This window comes from Lipophrys pholis, assembly GCF_963383615.2.
Source record: "Lipophrys pholis genome assembly, chromosome: 9".
Lineage (NCBI taxonomy): Eukaryota > Metazoa > Chordata > Actinopteri > Blenniiformes > Blenniidae > Lipophrys > Lipophrys pholis.
Genome location: NC_137639.1, coordinates 21,098,190 through 21,124,550, shown reverse-complemented (window position 1 = coordinate 21,124,550; position 26,361 = coordinate 21,098,190). Strand labels below are relative to the sequence as shown.

General features: G+C 42.3%; 2 protein-coding genes across 3 annotated transcripts; one reads left to right on the top strand and one right to left on the bottom strand.

Moving 5' to 3' along the window:
- Positions 1–608: 608 nt before the first annotated feature.
- vars1 (valyl-tRNA synthetase 1) lies at positions 609–15,401 on the top strand. Its single transcript, XM_080470725.1, has 29 exons — positions 609–690; positions 1,699–2,054; positions 2,138–2,281; positions 2,364–2,571; positions 2,651–2,766; positions 2,893–2,968; positions 4,793–4,893; positions 4,987–5,114; positions 5,245–5,409; positions 5,485–5,566; positions 5,802–5,921; positions 6,871–6,979; positions 7,073–7,252; positions 7,411–7,535; positions 7,681–7,784; positions 7,877–8,035; positions 10,018–10,108; positions 10,235–10,340; positions 10,497–10,567; positions 11,315–11,440; positions 11,528–11,632; positions 12,063–12,210; positions 12,390–12,517; positions 12,784–12,939; positions 13,035–13,256; positions 13,374–13,485; positions 14,533–14,708; positions 14,954–15,103; positions 15,205–15,401. Exons 2-29 carry the CDS (start codon positions 1,701–1,703, stop codon positions 15,271–15,273), a joined length of 3,831 nt encoding a protein of 1,276 aa, XP_080326851.1. The 5' UTR covers positions 609–690; positions 1,699–1,700; the 3' UTR covers positions 15,274–15,401.
- abhd16a (abhydrolase domain containing 16A, phospholipase) lies at positions 14,957–26,312 on the bottom strand. Of its 2 annotated transcripts, XR_013935592.1 has the most exons (21): positions 26,176–26,312; positions 25,638–25,694; positions 25,491–25,557; positions 22,503–22,589; positions 22,197–22,282; positions 21,975–22,048; positions 21,694–21,801; positions 21,271–21,385; positions 21,090–21,191; positions 20,915–20,978; positions 20,737–20,786; positions 20,332–20,455; positions 19,775–19,879; positions 19,624–19,687; positions 19,380–19,436; positions 18,187–18,249; positions 17,989–18,065; positions 16,888–16,986; positions 16,738–16,784; positions 15,972–16,114; positions 14,957–14,986 (listed from the first exon to the last, which is right to left on the bottom strand). XR_013935592.1 is itself a non-coding variant. In XM_080470726.1 (20 exons), exons 1-20 carry the CDS (start codon positions 26,275–26,277, stop codon positions 16,031–16,033), a joined length of 1,632 nt encoding a protein of 543 aa, XP_080326852.1. In that variant the 5' UTR covers positions 26,278–26,312; the 3' UTR covers positions 15,511–16,030. The 2 variants fall into 2 exon arrangements, 1 of the variants encoding a protein (XP_080326852.1); XM_080470726.1 differs by lacking the exon at positions 14,957–14,986 and having other exon boundaries at positions 15,511–16,114.
- Positions 26,313–26,361: the final 49 nt, after the last annotated feature.

Below are 26,361 nucleotides of genomic sequence, written 5' to 3'. Positions count from 1 at the left end.
TTCACACCTAGAGGCAATGTAGGGTCTGCAATTAACCTCGCAAGCATATTTTTGGACCTGCAAGTACTTGGGTTTCCACTCATAGTCCAGAAACATACAAGTGAGGCTAATTGCTGATCCTACATTGCCCATAGTTAGTTGGGATTGGCTCCAGTGCTCCGCGACAACGAAAGCAGCATAGAAGATGGATGCTAGGCTTTTCTGTTTTGACCTTGATTAGTGCCCAAGCCATCTATCTATCCATCTATCCATCTATCTATCTATCCATCAATCTATCTATCTATCTATCTATCTATCTATCTATCTATCTATCTATCTATCTATCTATCTCTCTCTCTCTCTCTCTCTCTCTCTCTCTCTCTCTCTCTCTCTCTCTCTCTCTCTATCTATCTATGATAATGATGGTTTTATTATTTTATTATTATTATTATTAATTATTATTATTATTATTATTAATTATTATTATTATTATTATTATTTATTATTATTATTATTATTATTATTATTATTATTATTATTATTATTATTATTATTATTATTATTATTATTATTATTATCAAATATCTTATTTGTAGCGGTTTCCGGTGTAGGCCGGAAGAGGCGGGTCACTCCCGGAAGACGTTGCGTTGCATCAGTCGGCGGGGACTCATGTGCTCACTAAGCTGACGTCTCTTTCTGTTTCATTTAAAGGTACGTGCTGCCTTTCTGCATAAACTGCCATTATAAAGCCACGGGTTCCTCATACGTAAACTTAAAAGCGAACTTAACGCAGCGTCTGTGGAGGTAAAACTGCACAAAACAGCGAAGTTTCCGCAGAAAGTACTTTGACACACACGCTAAAGCTAACTAGCCTGCTTGCCTGTCAGTGTGGGACAGGTGGCACCGATAAGCTGTTCACGGCGAGAAATATAGAGTTCACCGCTTAACACAAGCACCGATCACATCTGGTTTACTAATGCGTTCACAAAGTGGTTATATTAAATCTGTTAGTGTTTAAGTTTATATCTGTTACGTCAGCCTGAACGCAGTCAGAATTTGACCTGCTTCACCAGAGTGACTCTCAGATGATGTTTGTAAGGAACCGAAATGTGCTTTGATGGATAGTTCTGTCAAATGACCTTATTGTCGAGGTTAAGAACTTGTAGATGCATCCGTGTTTGAACGGACCGCGGTAGCTTTGAATTTGTTGTGGTAACGTTGACAAACTATGTTTACATTAGTGAAAAAAGTTATTATATGCACTTTTATCGAAACTTCATAAAGTTCAGTTCAGAAGAAGTTCAGTAAAATACACTGTGTAAAAACATAATGGGCGAAACATCACTCAAACATGATGGCTCCATAAGCCTTGATTGTAACATGTTGCATGATCATGCTATGTTAAATAAAAACAAAACAAACAATCATCCTCAGTCAGAAGTGATTCATGTTATGAATATGAGTAGGACTGGCTGCAAACTGCAGAAGTGTTACAGAACTGAACTTTCACATGTGAAGACCCAACATTTTAGGTCGGTAGGAGATTCCACTCTACACAGTGCAGTTTACATATGACGATTAGTCTTCTGCATTAATAAAATGATTGGAGACGACTGATGAGAAAGTATATGTAAGATAGTTGCAATTCAGAGCCAGAAAGAAATTGTATTGAATAAGTCTAAATAAAATCACAAAATGCTTCATGTCTTTCTCCCCCAGAGATGGCTGCTCTCTATGTGTCCCCTCACCCTGATGACTTCAGGAGCCTCCTGTCTCTTATAGCTGTGGAGTACAGTCCGTCTTCCCGCCCGCGTATCATCACGGAGGAGCCTCCTGCATCCCTGAATGCCCGCTCCAGACCAACCCTGGTGCTCGGCGCTGGGGGGGCCGACTCTGTCCTGAGCGGTTCTAATGCTGTATCTTGGTACTTGGCCTGTCAGGCCGGGAGAGTTGGTGTCGATGCGAAGCAGCAGAGCCAGGTCTGGCAGTGGCTAAGCTTTGCAGACAATGAGCTAACCCCTGTGTCCTGTGCTGTGGTCTTTCCACTGATTGGAGTGATCACAGTGGATAAGAAGGTATTAAAACACTTGTTTTTTTTAATCTCTTATTTGTGACTCATATTTGCTCTATTTGACTATTCTGTTATTTATTGTCTTAGCTGCAACAGAGTTCTCGTGTCGAGCTGATGCGTGTCCTGAAGGTTCTGGATCAATCCCTGGCACCCAAGACGTTTCTTGTGGGAGAGAGCATCACCCTGGCTGACATGGCTGTGGCGACGGCTGTTCTTCTACCCTTCAAATATGTAGGTGTGCGATGGGGCAGTTTGTTGTCCTACAGGTTTCTCCACTTAAGATACAGTGAACTGAAAGTGTTTCCATTTTCAGGCACTGGAGCCGTCTGAGAGGAAGACTTTAACAAATGTTACCAGATGGTTCACGACCTGCATTAACCAGCCACAGTTCCTGAAGGTGCTGGGGGAGATCAGTCTCTGTGAGAAGATGGTACCGGTCACGCCAAAGACAAACGCTGCTGCAAACACAAAGGCTGGTAATGGCGGTCCTGCTGCCGATTCTGCTGGTGCTACAGCTAATGGTAAGGAAATCCTGCTTACTTATATATGATATACATTTTTATGAATTCTAATTCATATAATCTTGGTATTTTCTCTCAGGCCCTCCAAAAACAGAAGCCCAACTGAAGAAGGAAGCAAAGAAGAAAGAGAAACTGGAGAAGTTCCAGCAGAAGAAGGAAATGGAGGCAAAGAAAAAGTCTCAACCTCCAACAGAGGTACTGAAATAGAAAATCTGGTCAAATATCTGTGCAGTATTAAATGCCATCTTGAAAGATAATTTTTCTCAAAAAGAGTCACCATTTAGAAGGTGTCATTCGCATCCCTTCTTGTTTTTCTTCCAGAAAAAGGCCAAACCGGAGAAGAAGGAATTGGGAGTGATTGCATACAATATTGCTACCCCCACTGGAGAGAAAAAAGGTGATTCTTCTGTGGCTGGAAGTGTATTTAGTGATCCGATATTGTACAAGGAAGCTGCCTTGACATTTGTTACGTAATGGCAGTTTAACAAACAAACATTAATGATCTGTGGGAAGGAAACATAGTTTTTCTTGTTTACTTCAGGTAAATTTTGTATTTAACTGAGCCCAAGTGCTGCATTTCACCAGTGCCAGTCACGAAAATGAAAGGTCATCCTGCTTCTGTGTACTAGTTTGAATTTCTGGAATGTTCACTGAGCACATTTTTTCAGAGGGAAAACAGCACTGGGGTGAAAAAGCAAAGATAATTGGCAAAGGTGTGCGTCACTGCAATAAACAAAACTGAACTTTATGACTGAAAATTATGTGCAAAACTAACTTGGATTTAGATAAAAGGAAATTGACCGGATTATGGACAATCTCTTTGGTAGTAGCCGTGATTCCATTGACAACTGTTGAGCTACCATTATAATAATATTTGGAGGATGTGATTGTGTGCGGTCATGAAGCTGCCATTCAGAGTTCAACCTGTTGCCAAGTCGAGAAAGTGGACGAGTCTGCTTTGTTTCGCTTTTTGTCATATTTGACAAAATGCTTCAATCTTTCCGTGGCTATATTGAACATGTTGTGTTTTCACAGACATTTAAAGACACTTTAGAGCCTTCAGGGGTGTTGCTTTGCTGTTGGTGTGTTTTTATTAAAAACGCTGGCAGCTCAAATTGAAAACTAATGCAGAGGAGTTGCTGTGATTTGAGAATATGCCAGTAGTGTTTAATATGAGATTCACACATGCTCATTGTGGTCCAGTTAAAAGGAACCCCGGTGATTGTTGCCGTCTGACTCAAAGTGAGTGAGGTGGTTAGTAAAGCAGGGGCGTGTCTGCTTCCAAATTCCATCCAGGGCAGTTCGATTGAAGTTTAGATGGAGCACAGACCAAAGACCTTTAAACAGCACAAACTCAAGACCAAAACTTTCAGACGTGGTGTATTCCTGCAGCATCAATCACTGTAGTTTTGCATAATCAATGATACATTGCATTGACTCTCACAGTATTGTTTTTGGTAGTCTCATTGCAACGTCTGTCACAACAGCTGTTCAGCCTGGCTTAATCGTTTATTTGGTGTGAAGGGAAAAATGTCAGTGTCTTTGTGAGGTTAGAAAATGTTCCTTATTCGAAAGTGCGATTTAAAAACGGGATTGTCTCATTTGGCAGTCATCGAGAAATGATCGCACATCTAATCAGGGTTTCAACATGATTCCCAGCCGAGGCTGTGTGAATTAGTTCAGCTTCCACATCAATCGGGTGAATGAGAACAGACTTTGTGTCCGACTGCTGCTTCAGGCTCAGCAGGAGGGAACAGATGGGGGCGGGGTGGGGGGGTGGGGGCGGGCATATGTGAGGGAGAACTTGCCACAGAGCAGGTTAAGTTCATGGTTCCCATGGCAACCTACAGTTTGATGGGATAAATTTCTGCTTTGCTTTGGTTAGCGATCCAGGTTCAAAATTTACATGATTGAAAAAAAAAAACCAACATAAACTATTCATTATTCCGGCTGCACACCATCTCAGATCTTCGTGACCTTTACTTGTATTCCTCAGAGTTTTGCCATTTTCTTGATTCATAGCAGGAGTATTTACCTCTTTGCTGAGGTGATGAAAGTCCGCAGAGAAAGGCTTCTCTAGGTCAACCCAGACTCACATCCTTGCCATTCTAACCACTACACTGCTGTTCAGCCCCAGTGAACTGCAATCTCTACCTTGTTAATTGTTAATCAGAGTTCCACGTGCTTTAAATGAATAACTCTTTTGGTCTTTTGGTGTAAGATGTCGTCAGTCCGCTGCCTGACTCCTACAGTCCTCAGTATGTGGAGGCTGCCTGGTATCCTTGGTGGGAGAAGCAGGGATTCTTCAAACCTGAATACGGGGTGAGAAACTCTGACCATCATGCAGAATTCGTTGTGAATGTGAACAATCTGAAAAGTTGGGAGGCTTCATGTGTCGTCCTCTCTTTCCTGTAGAGGAGGAGTATCAGTGATCAAAACCCCCGCGGCGTCTTCATGATGTGCATCCCTCCTCCTAATGTGACAGGATCACTCCACCTGGGCCACGCCCTCACCAATGCAATCCAGGACACGCTGACAAGATGGTAACTACAGTCCGACTGATCAGTAGCGTTTGAATTTTCCTTGTGAGGCTTTAGTTGCGTGTGTCTGTCGAGTTAAATTCCGCTCGATGTGTTAAAGCTGACTCATTTGCTTTCACGTCTGCGTGCACAGGCACAGGATGCGAGGGGAGACCACGCTGTGGAACCCGGGCTGTGACCACGCTGGCATCGCCACCCAGGTGGTGGTGGAGAAAAAGCTGATGAGAGAGAGAGGCATGAGTCGCCACGATCTGGGCAGGGACAGCTTCATCCAGGAGGTCTGGACGTGGAAGAACGAGTGAGTGTGTAAAGGACTGGGAAGGATAAAACACAAACAAGTCGAATAGGAAAATATATTTGGTGCTTTTCGTAGGAAGGGAGACCGCATCTACCACCAGCTGAAGAAACTGGGCTCCTCTCTGGACTGGGATAGAGCCTGCTTCACTATGGACACTGTGAGTTTTAGGAAGTGCCTGAATTACAGGTTGATATAAACAGTGACATTTATTTCATTTTTTTTTTTTTTGTATCATTTGTTTCTAATTTTATTTTAAGTCACGAAAATCTCGAAAAATAAATGATAAAACTATTTAATTTTGTTGTGATATTCTATTTGTTTGCCATGCAGCTGTATTGTATGTCTGAAAATAAATACATGTTTTCAATGTTTAAACCACCTTCTTTCTTCAGAAACTTTCCTTCGCAGTCCAGGAGGCTTTTATCCGCATGCATGATGAGGGGGTGATCTACAGGAGCAAGAGGCTGGTCAACTGGTCCTGCACACTGAACTCGGCCATTTCTGACATTGAAGTAAGTTGCTCAGCTTTTAAATATTAAGGGATTGACATTATGGCATTAATCATTTTATCGGACATCACAACAAAACATCTAATAAATGTCATTTCTTTTGTAATTAACTGTAGTTTGAGGGTTTGCGCCTCGTAAACCGTTAAAGCCCATAACAGTTTTAATTGATTGAAGTGTATAAGAATACGCAGCCCACTGGTTATTTGTGGTTTTTGGTTCTATAGTTTTATATTTAAGAGCCTTTTTATGACCGAGTGGTTCAATTTCATTAAATTTAAACACCAAAGTATTTAAGCCTTCAATGACAGAGTAGCCTTGATTTGTTTTGATTTTATGGCTGTGACATTGTCAGGAAAGTGTGCACTGAGGGAAAGCTTCTGCTCCTTTTCTCCAGGATAACGTCAATATCTGGCATTTCTTCAGTGAGTGTGTTTGACAGTACCGAGACACTCATGTTACAACTGTCACTCACTTGTGAATTATAAAAAAATTTTATTTGACCTTTATATATGTAATCTCATTGAGAAGCATCCTGTTTTTCAAGAGAGATCTGTTAAATGAATGTGTGGTAGGACTGCGGGAGTCCTCACAGCCAAATTAATCACTAGAATGTTGGCACAAAGCTGTGTAACTCATGTTTGGTCTTTTTTATTTTTTATTTTTTTTATTTTGTTTGTTTATCATAAATGGCCTGGGAGTTGAGGTGAATCAAACTATGTGCGCCAAAGCCTGTCAGTGGTGATAGGACAGGAGTGAAAAGCTTTGAAGAGTACAATGTACTTCCTCGAGGGAGGGATGATCATTTTTGCAGAACTGGAGTTGTTGAATTCAGGAAATGAACTTGCTGAAAAAGACTCGGAACTCTTTTTATTAGGCTGTAATGGTATTATATCTTCCTCCCAGTGCTGGCCTCTGTGTATTCTCTTGATTAAATCCTGCATTTGCATTTTAGGTGGATAAAAAGGAGCTCACTGGCAGGACTTTGCTGCCTGTGCCTGGTTACAAGGAGAAAGTGGAGTTTGGGGTCTTGGTTTCCTTCGCTTACAAAGTGGATGGATCAGGTAACGTCGTGAAGAGCTGGTCACACTCGCAGAATGTCTCTCTGCTTTAGTGGGTCGTCCCTTTATATTTCTTCTCGTCTCTGCTCCCCTCAGATGAGGAGGTGATAGTAGCTACAACTCGTATTGAAACCATGCTTGGAGACACGGCTGTCGCCGTCCACCCTGCTGACGCCAGATATCAGCATCTGAAGGGAAAAATGGTGCTTCACCCTTTCTCCGACCGCAAGATGCCCGTTGTCTTTGACGACTTTGTGGACATGAACTTTGGAACAGGTGAATGTGGTTACAGGAGATGGTGGTGCAAGTGCCGAGAATAAGTAATCATAACGACTTGTTAGGATTGACCATTTCCTTATTACAGCTGCTTTTTTCTTTCTTTTTTTCCCTTCTCGCTTCTCCCTTTCCTTTTTCTTGACACCTTTTCTCCTCAGGCGCCGTCAAAATCACCCCAGCCCACGACCATAACGACTACGAGGTTGGAGTGAGACACAATCTGGCCTTCATCAACATCTTGGATGAGAATGGCCTGCTCATTAACGTGCCTTCCCCCTTCCTGGTACAGTGTCTCATTATCGTCCTTCCCCCCCGCAGCGTTTGCATTGCCACTATGACTCTAAAAGTCGGCCCTTTCCAGAGTTTGCTTGGTGTGGCTTTATTAATTCCGACATTTTTCATTTTTAACTATTTTGTCTGTCCCCCAGGGCATGAAGCGGTTTGAGGCCAGAAAAGCGGTGCTGCAGGCGCTCCAAGACCGGGGCCAGTTTAAAGAGATCAAAGACAACCCCATGGTCGTTCCAGTCTGCAGGTAAAGATGGCCTCATGCACAGTTTGTGTTTGAGATGCATTTATTAGATTTAGGATGATCTTTTGAGCCCCGCTGTGCGTCTCTGCTATCAGTCGCTCCAAAGACATCGTGGAGCCTCTGCTGAAGCCGCAGTGGTATGTGAGCTGCGCAGATATGGGCCGGGAGGCTGCAGACGCTGTCAGAGAGGGGAGGCTCAAAATCATCCCTGATCACCACCTCAAGACGTGGTTCAACTGGATGGACAACATTCGGTAATTATGTGTTAGTGCTGATGAGAATGAAATGGATCAAAGCTTTTTATGACCTTTTTTATGGCCAGTGTGCTTGGTGTTTGGTGTTTCCACAATAATTACAATCATATTGAGCCAATAAATTCTTGGCCTTGGCAGAAGTGCGGTTAAAATTCTAAATAGAAATATGAACCCTGGGGAATAGATTCTAAATTCACTGCTTACTTCAGTCGGTACAACCGAATGTCCGACAGTACAACAGCTCAGCCTTAAATTAAGCACTTCAGTTCGGTCTGAGAGGTTTTAATTTAGCTCTCTTCATTATAGAGGTTGTACTTTGCAGTAGTGTTGAGGTGGATTGTATTATTATGTGAGGTGTTTTATGTTCCGCCCCTCATATGCAATAAGAATGCAATAACCCTCTGCTGTGCGATGACCCAGCTCACACCGACACGACTCGTGGAAGATAAAAGCTTTCATTTTCAGTGTTGCCATTAAATGCATTTTTTTTTTTTTGTTTTACATCTATACTTATGTTCCTTCCATATCGTAGTTTCTATTTGTATTCTTTATTATGTGTGTCTTGTTAGGAAGGCACACTCCTGCTGATCGGCATTCAAAGTGATTATCAAGCATAAATCATTAATGTGAAGGGGTTTTCAAAATACAGAAATAAATTATGAAGCACCAACACTACTTTTAAAGCTTTAATCTTTCTGACATTGCATTTGGTTACACTAACTTTACGGATTTTTAAAACGTCCACTTTTAGTAAAACACAGTGCTTTGATACCTTAAGTTCAAAAGTTCTGCTTTTACTTTGAGGATTCGAACCTAGCAAACCTTTCAGAAACTATTTTTTTCTATCTGATTTGTACTCTGAAATAGTTCCAGTGAAATATAACAGTTAACACTTGTGACTTTGAAATCTTTTTACTGGTCAATTTATTTATTAATTTTTTTCCTTTTGCCTGATCTTCCTTTGTGTCGCCGGCGACACTATTTGGTTTGCAAACATCTGAACACCATTACCCATTGAATAACTTTGAATAACTTCAGCTTTCAATATCTAGCAAAGGACAAAACCTCTCAACAGAGTTCATTACACACTTTTCAATGTCGCTGGCAATTTTCATTATTTCAGTCAAAGTAATTTTGTGACGTATCGTATAACCTTAATGTTATTCTGTAATTTACACTCCAGTTTGGAGTAAAACTGGAACAAAGGATGTTTTCAAGTACAAGAGGTTTGCTCTAAAACCCATTCAACCACCTATTCAAAACACACACACACACACACACACACACACACACACACACACACACACACACACACACACACACACACACACACACACACACACACACACACACACACACACACACACACAGACGTAATAATTTAAAGTCTTTAATTAAGCTGAAAGATATTTTAGGGACTAAAGGAGAACATGCAAAACCCCTCACAGAAACCCCCTGAAGTGTGAATAGACTCGCCTCTGCCATAAAATGATCCTTTACAAAAGTAGCAATGTTCAGTTTGCCTTGAAATCATCTCCCAAGTTCTGAATTGAGTGTTTATTTGTTTGTTTTTCAAGGCACATTTGATATCAGAGCTGTTACACATCAAATTGAAATATCTTATCGGTTAATATGCGCGTCACCCATCTAAAGTATTTATCACATAAAATTGATCAAAATCACTGCTTAAAGAACATTGCACGATCAGTTTTTACTTCTTCCCTATGACAAATAGACACGTGTTCAAACTGCAGATCATTAGTTTAGCGTCACATCAAAGCAGCGGCTCACTGAGGAGAAACTGAGTCACCTTAATTAGATAAATGACACAAATTATTAATTGATTATTGAAATTGTTTGCCAATTAATTCTCTGTCATCACCTCATCAATTAGGTGACTAATTGTTTCAGCTGTATTAAGTAGACCAGTATGAATATGCATGAGTGCGATCGCACACTTTCTCCATCCGTCTTGCTTCCAGGGACTGGTGCATCTCTCGGCAGCTGTGGTGGGGCCACCGGATTCCCGCTTACTTCATCACTGTCAGCGATCCCTCCGTGAAGCCGGGAGAGGTAAGACCACTTCTATCATTAATGTCAAGGTCTGTGGGCTTTCGCATGACAGATATAAGCTATTTGCATCAGTGTTGCACAAGCCTTTTTCTATTTCTGTGATTTATTTACCCCCCTCCCCTGCAGGACATGGACGGTCATTACTGGGTGAGTGGGAGATCAGAGGAGGAGGCCAGAGAGAAGGCAGCCAAGCGATTCAACGTGTCTCCTGACAAAATCAGCCTCAGACAAGGTAAGATGTATCTGCTTTTAATTAGCAGTTTCACTGCTACAACCATTGCCGAGGCACTTAATCACTGCGTGTTATGCCAGCACACAGAATCGTCTAATTTAATTCTTTCTGCTCCATATTCATGCAGATTAGATAACTTTGGTGCTTGTGTTTCAGACGAGGACGTTCTGGACACTTGGTTCTCCTCTGGCATTTTCCCCTTCTCTATCTTCGGGTGGCCTAATGAGGTAAAAAAAAAAAAAAAAACTGAGGTCAACTTCAACTTTTTCTCCTGACACAGATTGCACTTTCCACCGCAGATAGAATTTTATCTGCAGTGGAAACGCTGCAGAAAATAAAAGCCTGTAAAATGGAAACGTCTCCGTGTAAATTATGAGTTGACTTTAACGTCTATTAATAAACTGTTTTATGTGCTCGTCACTGAACCTGAAAGTGTTCCTCATAAAGTATGACTTTTACAGTGTTCGCAGTGTTTTTATTTACTGTACTGTGGAAAAGTCTTAGGCTGGTGTTGGAAAGAAATCAATTCAACAGTGCTTTACAAAAAGATGCATTCATAGTTTGTTGTAGGATTTGTTGTGACCAAAGACTTTCGTCAAAGCTGAATCACTTCTTCTCAGCACTTGAAAACATTGTTTGAAAAAAGTTGCATGGAGGTTGTTTCAAAACATGTAGGAGAAGTGAGAACAGATCTCCTGTGACTGAAGCTGAGTTCAGATCTCTCTGTTCTGTTATGTGAATCCAGAGAGACTTGATCTGTGGGGACCAACCATCGCTCGGCACTTCCAGGTGTCTGTTATTCCTCTTTATGCTTATTGTAGTTCTGAATCAACACTGTTGTGTGGTTAGAGCTTGTTTTCCTCTGATTCAGGGTAAATTTGGAGCCCAATAGACACCTTCAGCTTTTAATGACACCTGCTTAACACCTCTGCGCAGTGAAATATTTAATTTATAAATGTTTCTTTCTTTATCAGACCCAGGATCTGAACGTGTTCTATCCAGGCACCCTGCTCGAGACGGGCCATGACATCCTTTTCTTCTGGGTGGCCCGCATGGTGATGATGGGCCTCAAACTGACAGGCAAGCTGCCCTTCAAAGAGGTGAGAACAATCAAAATAGCCCAGCGTGACACAACAGGATGTGATGTTGGTGCGGTGTGACTCAGTCGCGGCGATGCTTTCTTACAGGTTTATCTTCACGCAGTAGTGCGGGATGCACATGGAAGGAAGATGAGCAAGTCTCTGGGCAATGTCATTGACCCTCTCGATGTCATTACGGGGATCTCCCTTGAGGTAAAGACTAATCACACTTTAATGCATTCTTGGACACACAAGCGTAAGTGCCTGGATCTCTCATTTGGTTGCATTTCACACGGTCACCACAGAGTCGGCGGTCTCCTGTGACACATATTGTTACGTAAGGTTTATTAAGCACCTTTTTTCTGCTTTCAACAAGCTGTTATTGAGTCTATCAATCTCTCGCAGTAGCTGTGGTGGTGGTGGTGGGGGGGGTGTTGTTCAGCCAGACGCAGCAGAGCCGTCCTCTAGGGGGCAATGAAGGACTTGTTGTAAACTGAACTTCACCCTGGATGTTTTCCTTTGAAGGTTCTTTGCTGCCTGGACGATTAAAACATCCCAGAGCCGAGAGAAAGGAGCCTCTTGTTCTCAGGATGAAAAGAAACAACTGTTGAGCACATCCTCCTCCTGTCTTCCTTCTCTCCAGGGACTTCACGCCCAGTTGATCGACAGCAACTTGGATCCTTTGGAGATGGAGAAGGCGAAGCAGGGCCAGAAGTCAGACTACCCAAATGGCATCCCAGAGTGCGGCACAGATGCTCTCCGGTTTGCCCTGTGTGCCTACACAAGCCAAGGTGAACCTATTTCTTTACTGACGTTGATATTCCTTCTGTGGGCCACTGCCCACACGTCAGCCTAAACTTATTAAAACCACTAAATCAAAATGAAGGGAAATATTCCAGTCTTGTCAGTGAAAAGTAATTTTCTTATAAGGTCTATTTTAATATTTACTGAAATGATCTGCGGCTCCCAGGCAGGGATATCAACCTTGATGTCAACCGCATCCTGGGTTACCGTCACTTCTGCAACAAACTGTGGAACGCTGTGAAGTTTGCCATGAAGACGCTGGGAGACAACTTTGTTCCGTTGGAGAAAGCCCAGGTGAGAGCCGGGGAATACATAAAGAACACAGACAACGAAAGATTGTTTCATATATTTTGGAATGACATATTTTGGCTAAAGTAAGTCTAAAGTGAAACTCTTCCTATGTTAGCTCTGTTTGTCTGGGAGTTTAGTTTTGCACATACGCTGCCCTGATTTGTATTCATAGACTCGCCAACAGTGACATTTGGGAGGCACCCAGTGCAGGAGTCATGTTGACTGACTCTGAACGCTTTGTGTGTACCCCTCCTTCGATTCTGTCTCAGTTGTGTGGAGAGGAGAGCGTCTCAGACCGGTGGATATTGTCCAGGCTGTGTGCAGCCGTCGCTCTCTGCGACGGCGGCTTCAAGGCCTACGACTTCCCGACCATCACCACCGCCATCTATAACTTCTGGCTGTACGAGCTCTGTGACGTCTACCTGGTGAGAGAACTCTCAGAACTTAAAACAACAGCTCCAGTTTCCTCAGGAGACGGATGTCTTTAAATGGAGCGTGACTAACTCCTCTTGTTATCCAGGAAAGTGTAAAGCCGGTGTTCAGCAAAGCTGAAGGAGATGGCAGCAGCCAGAGAGAAGCCCTGGTGTGCAGACAGACGCTTTACACCTGTCTGGAGGTCGGCCTTCGCCTCCTCTCTCCAGTGATGCCCTTCGTCACAGAGGAGCTCTACCAGAGGTTACCACGGCGACAGCAGAGCGACCCCCCCAGCATCTGTGTCACATCCTACCCAGAGGCCCAGGAGGTGAGAAAAGAGTCCGGAAAACAAAGTGACTGGTGTCAGGATGAGTTATTACAGCCGACTTCAGTGTTTATTGTAATGAACTGTCACAAAACGTTGTTTTTCCCTGATTTGTTTCAGTTCTGCTGGAACAGCGAGGAGGTCGACCGTGACATGGACTTCATCATGGCTGTCGTGAAGACAATTCGATCGCTCAGGGCTGACTACAATCTGACCAAGACAAGAGCTGACTGTGAGATGACACCTCAATCACAACTCAGAAATAGATCGGGGGTGTCACTTCCGTTTAATTTCAACTGGGCCACACCACTAAAATGATGACATTATATGTGAACAAGACCGGCACAAATGTTTCCTGTTGTTTTAGCACAATATTACATTTAGTTTATGTATTGGTTCAAATCTAATTGCAATGCAGCGACAGGTTCTCGTTGTTGTGAACAAGCTGCTCGAAGGCGTTAAAATGCTGCATCTCAGTTTGACAGCAAGGATGAAGTGTCAAGAGAAGAGCAGGGGGATCAGGAGAGAAACCAGCGAGAAACAGACTGACAACACTGCAGAGTGTAGACGCCAGATCAGCAGACTATCTTAATCTGAAACATCTGAGAAGTTTGGCATTTTATTACTTATTTTAGAAATGTGAATTAATGTCTTCATGATAAATGGATTTAGAAAAACTGCATTTTCCAAATATGAACCTGAAAAAGAAAAGGTTGCTTTTTATTTAAGTACAGCAAATACCAGTTGGTATTTTTGTAACAAATTGGAATTTGATCATTTTCAGTTTTGGCAAAACCACCTGATGCACAACATATAAAATTATTCTGAGATCATGTCCTCCAATTGAATATTCTCTCAAAGATGCAGGTAGTGACTTATCTGGTGTTAAAACATCTGAAATCCTCTCTGCTATAGTGTTTGTTGACAAAAGCCTGCATATTTCCACAGTCACCCTCACATCATGGCTTTGATAGAAATCCGATTTCACCAGTAACAAGATTTCCCACTGCATGACTGATTGACTCAGACAGAGGGAGGGGGATTAATTAATTGATGTTTTCTTTGTCATTTCTAAAAATTGCAGGCCATATGTTGGACACTCCGGCTCAAAACGCCAATTTTCTTCTTCACTCATCACTGCATTTAGATTAGAATTAGTAGGATTTGCACACGATATGAACATAGACCAAATGTGATAAACCTGAAGCCATGTCTTAAATCACCTTCTGTAAAAGTACTGTTATACAAGCGTTTGTAATTGGTATTTTTCCTCTCCTAGGTTACCTCCAGTGTGTGGACTCGACAACTGTGTCCCTGGTGCAGAAACACAGTCTGCAGATCCAGACCTTGTCTTATTCCCAGGCCGTCATCCCTCTGACTGCCAGCCAGTCCGTCCCTGAAGGTTGCGCCGTGGCTATCGCTTCTGACAGATGTACCGTCAACCTCATGCTCAAGGTGAGAGAGCCGGTAATCGGGTTTGTTCCGTTTTGCCACCATTTCAGCGGCTGTATTTTCCGCAATGAATTACTTTAATGGAGCACTTCACTTTCGATAAACTGTGACAGTATAACCACACATCATCCATCTGGAGTTAAGTTTCACCAGAATTTGAGTTGTTTGTCAGTTTCTCCGTCGCCGGCCCGAAATCGTCTGATCGTACCTTTGAGCCGCCGGCTTCATTTCGCCGCTTTATTTCTCAGGGTCTCATTGATGTGGAGAAGGAAGTGGCCAAGCTGATGACAAAGAAAAGTGACTTGGAAAAACAGATGGAGAAACTGCGAGAGAAGATGGTGAAGAATGACTACAAGGAAAAGGTGCCAGTGAAGGTGCAGGAACAGGATGCCGAGAAGGTGGGAAAAAGAAATTGACTTGCAGGTTTTTTTTGGTTTTTTTTGTCTAATATGTGAGACAGGCGAATGCTTGTGGAATAATAACTTCCTCATCTCCACAGCTGCGGCAGAGCCAAACCGAACTGGAGAAAGTGAAAGAAGCCATAGACAACTTCAGCAAAATGATGTAACTCTCCCCTTTCGCATTATGGAAATCAGGACTTACTTTCTTTTTCTTGTCATTGTGCTAATTTTCATATTCATTTTATGAACTGATTGTTGTACACGGGGAATTCAATAAATCTCTCAACACACAGGGCTTCTCTTGTATGTAATATTCATAAGCAATTTATTCATCTGTGCCTCTTGTTTATCTCTGCAATTTGTTGAACACTCGGATCATCCCGTGACCAAATCGAATAAAAATCCCTGAAGTCCATATTTTTTTTCTTTAATTCAGCATGTTTATTAGAACATTTAAGAGTTTTGTTTTCAGTTACAGCTTTGTTCAGAAACAGTGCTCACAGAGGAAATGTGGAACACTTTGGCTGCATTTTTCTGAATTGACCAATATTTCCTTTAATTGTCGCAACATTTGTATTTCGTGTTGCTTGATATACAGCCAAAGAGGGGACAGTGGAGGGAGTGAGTAATGGCTTGTTCATTTATTTGAACATATCTTTTATTTCAAAAGAGAAAACACTGAAATATGACTAATTACTAACCTTAAAATAAAAAGATTTACCATATGTTACATTGTTTTGGGGGGGAGGGGTGGGGGGAGGGTCGACCATATCTTTCCAGATGTCTCCACAGCAATACTATACAAAACCACAAACCTGTCTTAGAAAAAAAAAAAAATTAATCTGGAAGATAATCACAGTAGTACATTCAAACCATTGCAGGAACACTCGCTGATCAGAGGCCGTCCTCATCCCGGGGGCTCCTCTACAGTCTCCAGGGGGAGTGAAACTCGGTGGCGGGGAGAGGAGTGCAGTGTGTTGACTCAAAGTTTCGCATGTATTTCCGCGCCTTAGAGAGGAGGGAAGAAGGAGGGGGAAAAAAAGAAAAAGCGCACAGTAGGCATGGAGGAGGAATGGAGAATGAGAGGTGTGGGAGGGCAATGAACAAAAAGTGCAGAACTTGATTATATTAGGCTCGGTCTATCTGGCTCAGTGCCTTACAAATCTCCCCCATCTCTTAAGGGTTTACACAGGAGGTGAATGAAGCCTAATTTAGAAGGCATTACCACGGGAGGAAAAGCATAGCATTAGCTGTAATTGATGGCACTCCTCTTGTTTGATGTTAAATGACTTCAATAAGCAGAGCGCACCGAAATATATTACACCAGTCAACCTGAGAGCACAGGTGAGCTGGTTACTATGGCGACTGGGAAAGTGTTCCTTAGTGGTAATGATGTCTGAATAGCTGTGATTCTTTTTTCTCCCCCCTCAGAGTGCAAGTGAAGCGGGGGGTAGGGTGCAAAAACCTCAAACATGAAGATTGGGATTATTGGAGAGAAGGAAATTATAACTGTGTGAATGGGAGGAGCAGAATGTGTAGAAATCTACTTTGGAGACAAGTAGCTGCCCTTAAAAACTACATGAGCGTACACTGACACCGAGAGCGCCGACAGCAATGAAGTAATTCCTTACCAAGAAAAGAGCCAGCTGCCGTCTCCCCTCTAGAGTCATATCCTCACCTGGTAACGTGGAGAGAGTGTCGGATCATATACAAACACCGAGGTGATGCATGAGGGTTGGTGGGTGTCGGAGGTTATCAGCCGGGTGAATGTGAAGACTCACCAACGCTCCACGGAAACGAGACGTCCCTGTCTGCCTGATACGACTGCAGCACAGACACACACCAGTCGTCGTCCACCTCGTAGCCACTGTACACCGACGCTGCGGGGCGGGACAGCAGCGATTACACACAGTCTATAACAGGTTAATGCCCAGAATATTGACAAAAATCCTTGAATATTTAGTGGCAATTATATGCTGTTTTGGACCAGAGTAGAAAAACGGTGGACAGCTGTGGTGATGTATGTCACAGCTCTTTAGTAATTTACACAACACTGCTGTGTGCTGGGCTTGATGCACTTGAGGGATTATTGTAGTAGTACTTTTTTTCTTTTTACCAACTGAGAGCTCAGGATCACTTAAAAATGTATAATGGAGTCAAAACAGCAGCAGGAGTTCCTCTGTTTCACACACAAACACAGAGGAGGATCTCTTCCAGGCAGATGGCGGCTCCAGCAGCTGCCGCACGCTGTGTTTGATTAGTTTGGATGTCTTTGGTGACACGCTGCGTTCGTACTTAAAGACTTTGTTAAACTTTACATCTTGTGTTTATGAGCTTACTGTTGATTTATCTACTGATCTTTGATAAATAATCATCAACAAAATATTACTTAAGTGTCTTCCCGTCATATTCCCTCCTGCTTTGCATGTACAAGAGTGTCAAATCTCAGATGACTCATCCTGCACTGAAGGGCGTTTACTAATTCTGCTTCCAAGAAATGACACAAATGCGGCTTCATGGACATCGCTCCTGAAACGGCAGCAAGCGCCGACCTTGGACACTGGCTCAGACCGAGAGCACTGAAACTCTGGAACACGCCCTCTGAAGCACGCTCATTGTAAATATGTCAACAATGCAGTGAATAGCAAGATTGTTCTCAAGAATCTGGGTTAGGCCTTTGTGTGGAGTTGTGTGGCTTTTGTCACTAAATGTCTCTGTGAGTGTGTCTCTGTGATAGGCTGTTTACCTGTCCAGTGTGGACCCTGCTGTTCACCACAGTCAGAATGGATATGCAATTTCTTGGGGTATTGAAATGACTTGAAGAAGGGAGAACCCCGAGTTCTACACTAATTCAATGGTTTCGAGCTCACAAGCACACTTACCTTCTTCTAAATGACCGGAGGCTCCCAGCCACTGTCTGACCACTCTGATCCCTTCGTCCGTCATTAGTTTAGGGTACCTGATGAGGAGAACGACATCAATGCTTGTATTTGTGGTTACATAATGAGCTCCTAAAGGTTCCCGGCAGAGACGATGTCCTCAGGTTGTGTGTGTGTGAGGATGAGGATGAGCGGTCTGACCTGAATTGGAGCAGTTTGAGCAGCAGGTCATTGCCTCTGTTCGACATGATGTCCTCTGGGCCCCTGGAAAACAGTTGAGATAATGCAGCGCCACACATTTTAGATTTCCTTCTTTACCGGAATACTTTCATAGAAAAACTCTTGATAAATTCAGATTCACTGGTATGGGGAACGATGTTCGAAGACTTGCTTCCTTTTATTTTCATGTAGTTGGACAGGTTGTCCGTTTAATGGGCATATTTGGTAATATGTGCATTCCTTCACATTTCTTCAAACTCAATTTGATCAGTCACAGAAAACATGATTCAAAAGTTGTGTCAAACCTTTGGAAAAGTGCTGCTTACTTAAGTTTAGGGTAGTTTTTGATAATACACATATTTACATATATACATTTAGAAATAAAAAAGGTCAGGTGGTTTTGCTCTGGTTTAGATTTATTAATTTTTTTATAAAGGTTTGAGTATTCAAATATAAACATAATGGTGTTTATTTCTATCATCTTTAATAAGACGCAGATAAGAAGAAGTAGAAAAAAAGGTACAAATATTCTCATTAGAAAAATCTGCCTTGAAACAGAAAATTGCCCTTGATACCCTCCTTGGGATGAAAATTTCCAATTCCAAGTATATGAAGGAGTTATTTCACATTTTAATGATTGCAAATACAAAATGTAATTCATATGTAATTAGCATTGAATGACATGGCATTAAATATTTATGGATTAAAATACATATTTCTGTGTATTTTTGCTTTAACTTCAACACAGGAAATCATTGGTACTGCTGGACCAGGACTGATGTGACGTCGGGAACGAGGTGAAGATAATCCCTTCACCCGTTGAAGTACCGTAACAGTTTTCAGAAAGGCGTCAGGCTGTTTTACAATAGATGCTTATGAGACGTTTAGAGTGGAAATGTGGTTAAAGTGAAGAAAAACTGCAGAATACGGGAGGTATTTATAAGCTTGTAGTAAACACAGATCAGACAAAGAATGGAGACTCCACTCGACCGCTGAACTTGCGCTGTGATACCTGGCACCAAGTCATTGACGAGATCGCTTATATAGAAGTCGAAGTCTCTCAGAAGATATATATTTTTCAAGTACATTCACTCCATCTGGTATTTAGAGGCTCTTTCAAGGAAAAGCAAAGCATTTCACACTGAAGCACTCCAAGATACACTGAGGAGACCTACGTTGTGGTGATGATCTCATCTCTGGTTCTCCTGATGATGAGGACTGGTCCTTGGTATCTGCAGGAGGAGAAGCAGCTGCGTTACTCGTCAGTTATGCCGTACAAGCAGTGCCAATAAAGGAGAAAAGAAAAGAAAAAAATATCTCAAGTTTCTCCGCTGCGTCCAACTGCATTGCGTAACATTTGGTGATTCACAATCTGGCTTTTCACGACTAGTTCAACAATAGGCAGCATCGCCCACTCACTTGAGAAGCTGGTCAGCGTTGTTGAGGTTCATGTATTGCCTCACTGTGTGCTGCACCAGCGGTCCTGGAAGAAAAGCAACGTGCTGTAAGCTGCAGGAGGAAAAACTTATCTGTCGAAAACAAATCAACGGAGATAAAAAGTTGGACTCACTCCAACTGTCGGGCATGACTTTGAGGGCCAAAGGCAGGAGGTCGTCAAAGGACGCGTCCAAGACTAATGACTGGATCTCTGGGTATGACATTACTGCCCAACTGGCTGAGGAAGACCAAGAAGCAGAAACAGTGAGGATGGGCGACAGCTGAGAGGAGTAAAACTTTACACGGTTCTATGGAAACAGGAGACAACATAGCAGCGTTATCCTCTCCCAGCAGCATCTCCACCCATCAGCCTGCCTGCACGTTTGAATTCACAACTTGTTAAATGTCATTATAAATCTAGTGAATGTGTATTTGATCAGCAGTGCCTCACTACCCTGAGAGATCACACATCCAACAGTAGGCTGGAGGCGTCCATGATACACAACAGGCCAACAACCAGAGCGGAACATCCTAATGCTGGTTGTATCACAACTTAAAGTTCTGTTCTTCTATACCATCTATTCTCTTCTGAGCTCCCATGGTGTTCTGATATTCCTGATTGACTTTTTAAAATTGGTGCTGTAGATCAATAATAAGTTAATATCACATTATTGTTTTGTTTTTGAGTACCTGTGAATCCGCCTATTGACCAGGCGTACACAACAATGTCGCTGAGCTGGAAGCCCAGCTTGTGTAGTGCAAACTGGATCACCACATCCATGGCGTTGGCTTCATTCTGGGGAAACGGCACTCCCTGGTAGAATAAAGAAAATGAATTCAAATTAAAACGAAGAAAACAATGTTGAGTTCGGGGTTTTATTGGAGGATATGTTTCTTTCATTAGTCTGGCCGACTTGAGATCCAGATTGACTCTCACATGCGTTCCTGCTCATCAGAGCCCAGCAGCTGAAAGCAGCATAACAATACACTCTTGTTCTCCATTCTGCTGCTTGGCTTGACCAAATGAAGTTCAGCATTCATCCGCCGTCAGCTTGAACATTCACTGAAGCTCAGAATGTGATAAAAGCTGCTTACCGTGCTTCCTCCAAAGCCGGGGTGGTTCCAGCCCAGAACGGAGTATCCACCTGCAGAGCAGCAGCAGCAGCACAAGACTCGACTTATTGAAATGCACCAACCTGAGACTCTTAACGAGGGCGTGTGGTAAATGTCACCAGAATATATCGAAATTCTTGTCAAGTGAAGCAGTCCTCACCCTCCAGCGGCGTGTTCATGCAGCCCACCTCATAAAAGCCGGCGTTGCCCTCGCAGCAGATGACCTGTGGCGGAAGTCAACAACTGTCGGTAATGTGACCGGTGTGACGAGAAGTTTTGTTGCAGCCTGGAACAAGCCCAAGGCAATATAACAACAAATCACTGCGGACATTTACCAGAGTCTGGCCCTTCTGTCCTCCATCTTTCCTTCGATCCACAAACATCGTATCGATCTCATTGCCGTCGCAGGCCACCAGCTTGTTCCTTTGCCCGTCAAACTGCGATAAAAGAGGGACAAAGAAGTGACTTTCCGACACTATTATGAGGTTGGAGAAAGCAAACGGATTCGTTTATCACCTCTTCTATCAGACGAGCCTGGCCCTGCTGCAGCATTGGTCTCATGGCTTTTTGCAGCAAACCCACTGAGCCGGGATAGAGCATCCGCCTCCCAAATGAGTGGGCAATGAGAAAACTGGAGAGAAAGATGGATGATGAGACTGTGGTACAATCAAAAGAAGGATAAAACTAATTTTCTGGATGCTAAGCACCGTTGGGGGGTGGTGGTGGGAGGGTTACACTTAAACACAGGGCATGTTACGGTACTGTCTCTGGGCTCGTAAAGTTTGGTAAGTATTCCGATGGGAAACACCGGGCATCTTCGAGAATCCAAACTTTCATTTAGTTGACAGATCATAACTTGTTCACCCGTTTCAATGACTCGTACAAACACGTCTGCTCCTGGCCGACACAACATGGAGCTAAAGAGAGAGAGCTATTTACCTGATGATGTGACACGGTAAAGTGCGCACAGAGTTGAGGACGCTATCAGCAGCCCCTCTTAATCTGGGCTCTGGCTTCAACAGAGAAACGCCAGCCTTGGAAAGCTTCCTGCCACAGATGGGAGTCAAGGTCATTTGGCATTCAGTAACTGTCGTCGTCTAATGTAGCGCGTGCTCCTTTTAATTCCTGTATTTGAACTGATGCGACCTTGAGGGGAATTGAAATACTGCAAACACAAAAACCTGTCATATGGAAATCAAGTAATAAATAGCAGAACATACGGACTGTTGACTTCTGTCCAAGAGAAATCTGAAGGCCAATGCTTGAAGTCAAAGTCAAAACACCTCAGCTTTTTCTATAAAAACAAAAAAAACATAAGGACTCACATCAGTACAAATTTCTTCCCCATGTGTGAGAAATGATTCCGTTTCACCCCTATTTTCCAAAGTTTCACAGAACTAATTCAAGTTTTCAGCCTCTGCCCTAAGCTACCACGATCTCACCTTGTTCGCTTGTGTGTGATTGTTCTTAGTTTCCTCAAGGATCGAGATAAACTGAAGATACTCAGAGTTCTTCCATCTCCCCCACCCTTACAGAGAAACGCAGAGAGGGAGGAGAAGCAGCAGGAAAAGAGGTTCAAGTGGAGTCCATGAGAGGCTAAACAAACATTCTCAAGCAAAAAAATCTGCTGGGTGTGTTTAGTATGCTTTGCAAGTGAAGGCCTTGTTCAACAAAGCCGAGAGAAATGGTGTTTGTCTTGAAGGTAAATTAGTGACTTCCTGCTGGTCATTTACAACCTGCAGTCTCACCTCGAAGGCAGGCCACTCCCAGAAGACACACCAGCACGGTGCCCACATACTGGCCCACTGGAACCAGCTTACTGCTGCAGATGTAGCCTAAAAGTGAACACACACACACACACACACACACACACACATACATACGGTGACACACACTTCAACATTCCCTCCCCAGTCCCCGTCGCTTCTCCATGCAATGCCCAAGGCTCATTAACAAGCAGCAAATGAAAAAAAAGACTCACGGTCTGACAGCCCCGCTACAATCATATGCATAAATCAATATCAGAAAGTGAATTATACACTAAGGAGTAACACACAAGCTCATGCAATTAATTTCTATCGATGCGCAGTCTAACTGGGTGATTCAGTTGATTAAGTTTATAATAATCCCATTTGAGGGAGAAAACCAATTCTTGAGGACAGCCACCCGCCTTCATCATTTTCATTCCTCACAGGAAAGTGAATTGCTATCCAGGAAATGTTTTTTTAAAAATCTCCTTTTAAATGCTTCTGAAACACGACAAACTAAATATACCAAGCTTAAATAGGTGAGCGAGAGAAAAGGCACAAATATAAAAGAAAAAGTACGAGAATTTACTTCCGTGTATTTTTCTGTTTCTTGATCTTCTTTCAAAGATTCTACTGTTTAATAATGAGGAGAGCTCAACAATATTCCAACATCAGTGTCAGGATAATGTTCGTGTTTCAAAGCTGCTTAAAAACAAACTGGGGTTCACGAATGTCCCAATGCAGCCCAAAACAATGTTTGTTGCGAATTTTTCAGTTTTGTGGAGTGACAATATTATACAATTAAGATCATGGTTCACTGGTATGAAATCAAATATTCAAGCACATCTAAATAAATGTTAGAATATCATTGCAAAGTTAATTGCTTTGTCAGCTTTTTCTACAGATATAACATACAGATCAAATACTTAAGCCTTAATTTTACTTCTGCTTATAAACCAGTATAACAACAAACCAATACTCTTTGATGTTATAAAAATACTCCAATATTTTTATTCTCGACTTTTAAGCATAGATCAAATAGAATAACACAAAAAGGTTGTAGTGTGCAATATCTAAACTATATGCAAATTTTCATGCATTATTAAATAATGGAGGCAAACTACTTTTCCAGTGTATTCTTTTTTTCATGCATATGTGCATAATATGAATGTATTCAATAATTTCATTATCATCCAAAGCTCTTGGAGTTGCTGTCATTAGAATTAGAGGTGGATGAGCTTGCTTTTGAGAAATTAAAGCAATGTATCTAACATAATAAAAAAATGAATCATATTCAAAAATAATTCTGCCAAAGCAACAAATGTGAGTTTTATTTCCTTACATTAATGGGAAAGTGTCGTATTAAATATTCAGTAAAAAATAACTTGGGAGTCAAATTCTTCAAAAATGGCAATGAATTCCAGACAAGCTTGTCTTTGCTGTAATTAAATTATACATATAATGTATGGAGCACAGCACAACGGTTGGATGGATTATGGAATGACTTTGGAACATTACCACAAGTCGTCATTTTATCAACGCATATCCAACCACACATCACACCAATACAACGAAGAGCTGTACGACACAACACAGCTGCTCGGTACATCAACTCACATGATGACTTGCCACATTTACAGCCATTACATTTACTTCTAATTGATCTAGCAATCGTTTTTTGTAATCAAATACATTTACTGTGGTCTATCGAACATCTGAAAATAACATAATTAGGGTTCTATTAGTTTCAGGCAGCCTAAGGCGATGCTCTCAGAATATCCCAAACATTGTGAAAAAATACAACAGAGAGACCAAAACATGGCAGATGCTAAAAGTGGAGGTCACACACCAGAGAAAAGCTGGATATTCTTTCACTAAGGAGGGCATTTTGATTTCTAAGTGCAGAAAACATCATTGTTGAATTTCAAAATGTGTATCTCATGAGAAATTCCTTGATGATTAAAAGTGTTTTTTTCTTTTTCTTTTTTAATTGAATTCAGCGACGGACTGGTGACCTGTACAGGGTGACTACATTGTAAAGATCATTACAATTTTAGTTTACAACTCATTTCATCGGTGAACCCGCATATACACTCATTGATTATTGGACAATGAGCTTTTGCCCAAACACAGACGCACTGAATCTCTAGACGGCTCACGAACAAGTCTTCCAATTTACAGATGAGCAACATTTGGTGCATTGACAAATAAATAAATAAATAAAAAGGTTGTAGCCACAGTACGTCATGTGACAAAAGGAAATCGACAAAACAGGCACTCACCATTATCGTACCAACATACCAGATGTTTTATTAGTATTGTATAAGTATTGTGAATCATACACAATCATCGTCACTCCCCAAAAACATATATATATATATATATTTTTTTTTTTTCAAAGTGTGTGCTCCACCAATCGAATCAGAAATCAAACTTAGAAAGTGTAATTGAGGCATTAGGCAATCCCAAACAAGGTAGGCCCTCCCTTTGAAACCACCCACAATTAGGCAGCTCTGCTCTGGCTCATGGCACCAGGAGAGGAAGAAGTTCTTCCTCTTCCCAAGATGGACATGTGTATGCGCAGAGCCAGTCCAGCTCATGCAGACAGAGCAGATTCTGAATGCAGCTTATATGATCAAATATTCAAATGGATGAAAATCCAGGAAAACCTGGATTTGGGGCACTGAACTAAGAATACAATGTTTTTGCACAAACGAGACCCACGTAAAAGTGTTGAAGAGCTGCATAATATGACCCCTTTAAATGCATTTACCCTGCAATGGACCGGTGGTCAGTCATACAAAGTAATATAGCTGGATGGATGGATGGGTGTTTTGCTGCCCCTCACATTGCATGGAGAATAAATTTGGGGGTGCAAGCATGACTTCCTGTGAGGAATTGTAAAAGTGTGTGTTCATTTGCGAGAACTGAAACCAAATTCCTGAATTAATTTACGTCCACCCACTCAGTATAAACAATAGTACCTACCTTTTCTGTAAAGATAGCAGAGAAGGAGAGGAGAGCTGTAGTAGGACAATGACCACAATGCTGAAGCCTGCAGGAAGAAAATATGAGCTTTATGTGTTGAAACTCCCACCATTCCTCTCTAATCGATGATGATGTAGCAGTACTGACCCAGCCTAGGATGCTGTCAGTGTGTTTCTCCAGAATTCTGGGTTGGTATGTCCATCCCTGACGGGGCAGATAATATCATTTCATCTGTTTATCACATAAACAACCGTGGGCTTAACAAGTAGTACTAAGGTTACACAGAAGTAAACGCAATAAATACAAAACAGGCATGTTTACAAGTAATGCTTCAGGTAGATCTTCTGTCTTTCTGCAGCCTGCAATTGCAAAGTTTGCGCTCGCAGCAATTAGCATTAGCATCAGCGAGACAAAGTAACATGAAATAGTGAGCAGTTAGAGCCACTAATCACAGACACAGTAAACCAGAAACTAGTAAAGTAGCGGCGTGTCGCCGTGTGCCCGTGACTTCATTCATTTGGGTGATTTTCAGGCCGAACGGTTTCTACAACAGCAGGTTTCAATAACAAACACCTGACACTTCCGGGCCGCGGCACGAGCAACACAGCAGCTAAACGACTCAATATCACTCCGTTACTGCTCTCGGCTGACAGAATACAACGCGAAATGGTAAAGACATCCCTACCCTCCTCCCCGACCTGCCCTCTGGGGGAGACGGATCCGGGGAGCGGTGAATTCGTTGTAGATGAGGCCCTAAAACGCAGCGGAGATACATCAAGTCGACCATTCTTCCGCTACTGTAACTACGGAAGCCTGCTTCGGCCAAACAAGTCCAAAAGCGAAAGCGCTTAGAAATTTGAGGCAAAAATGG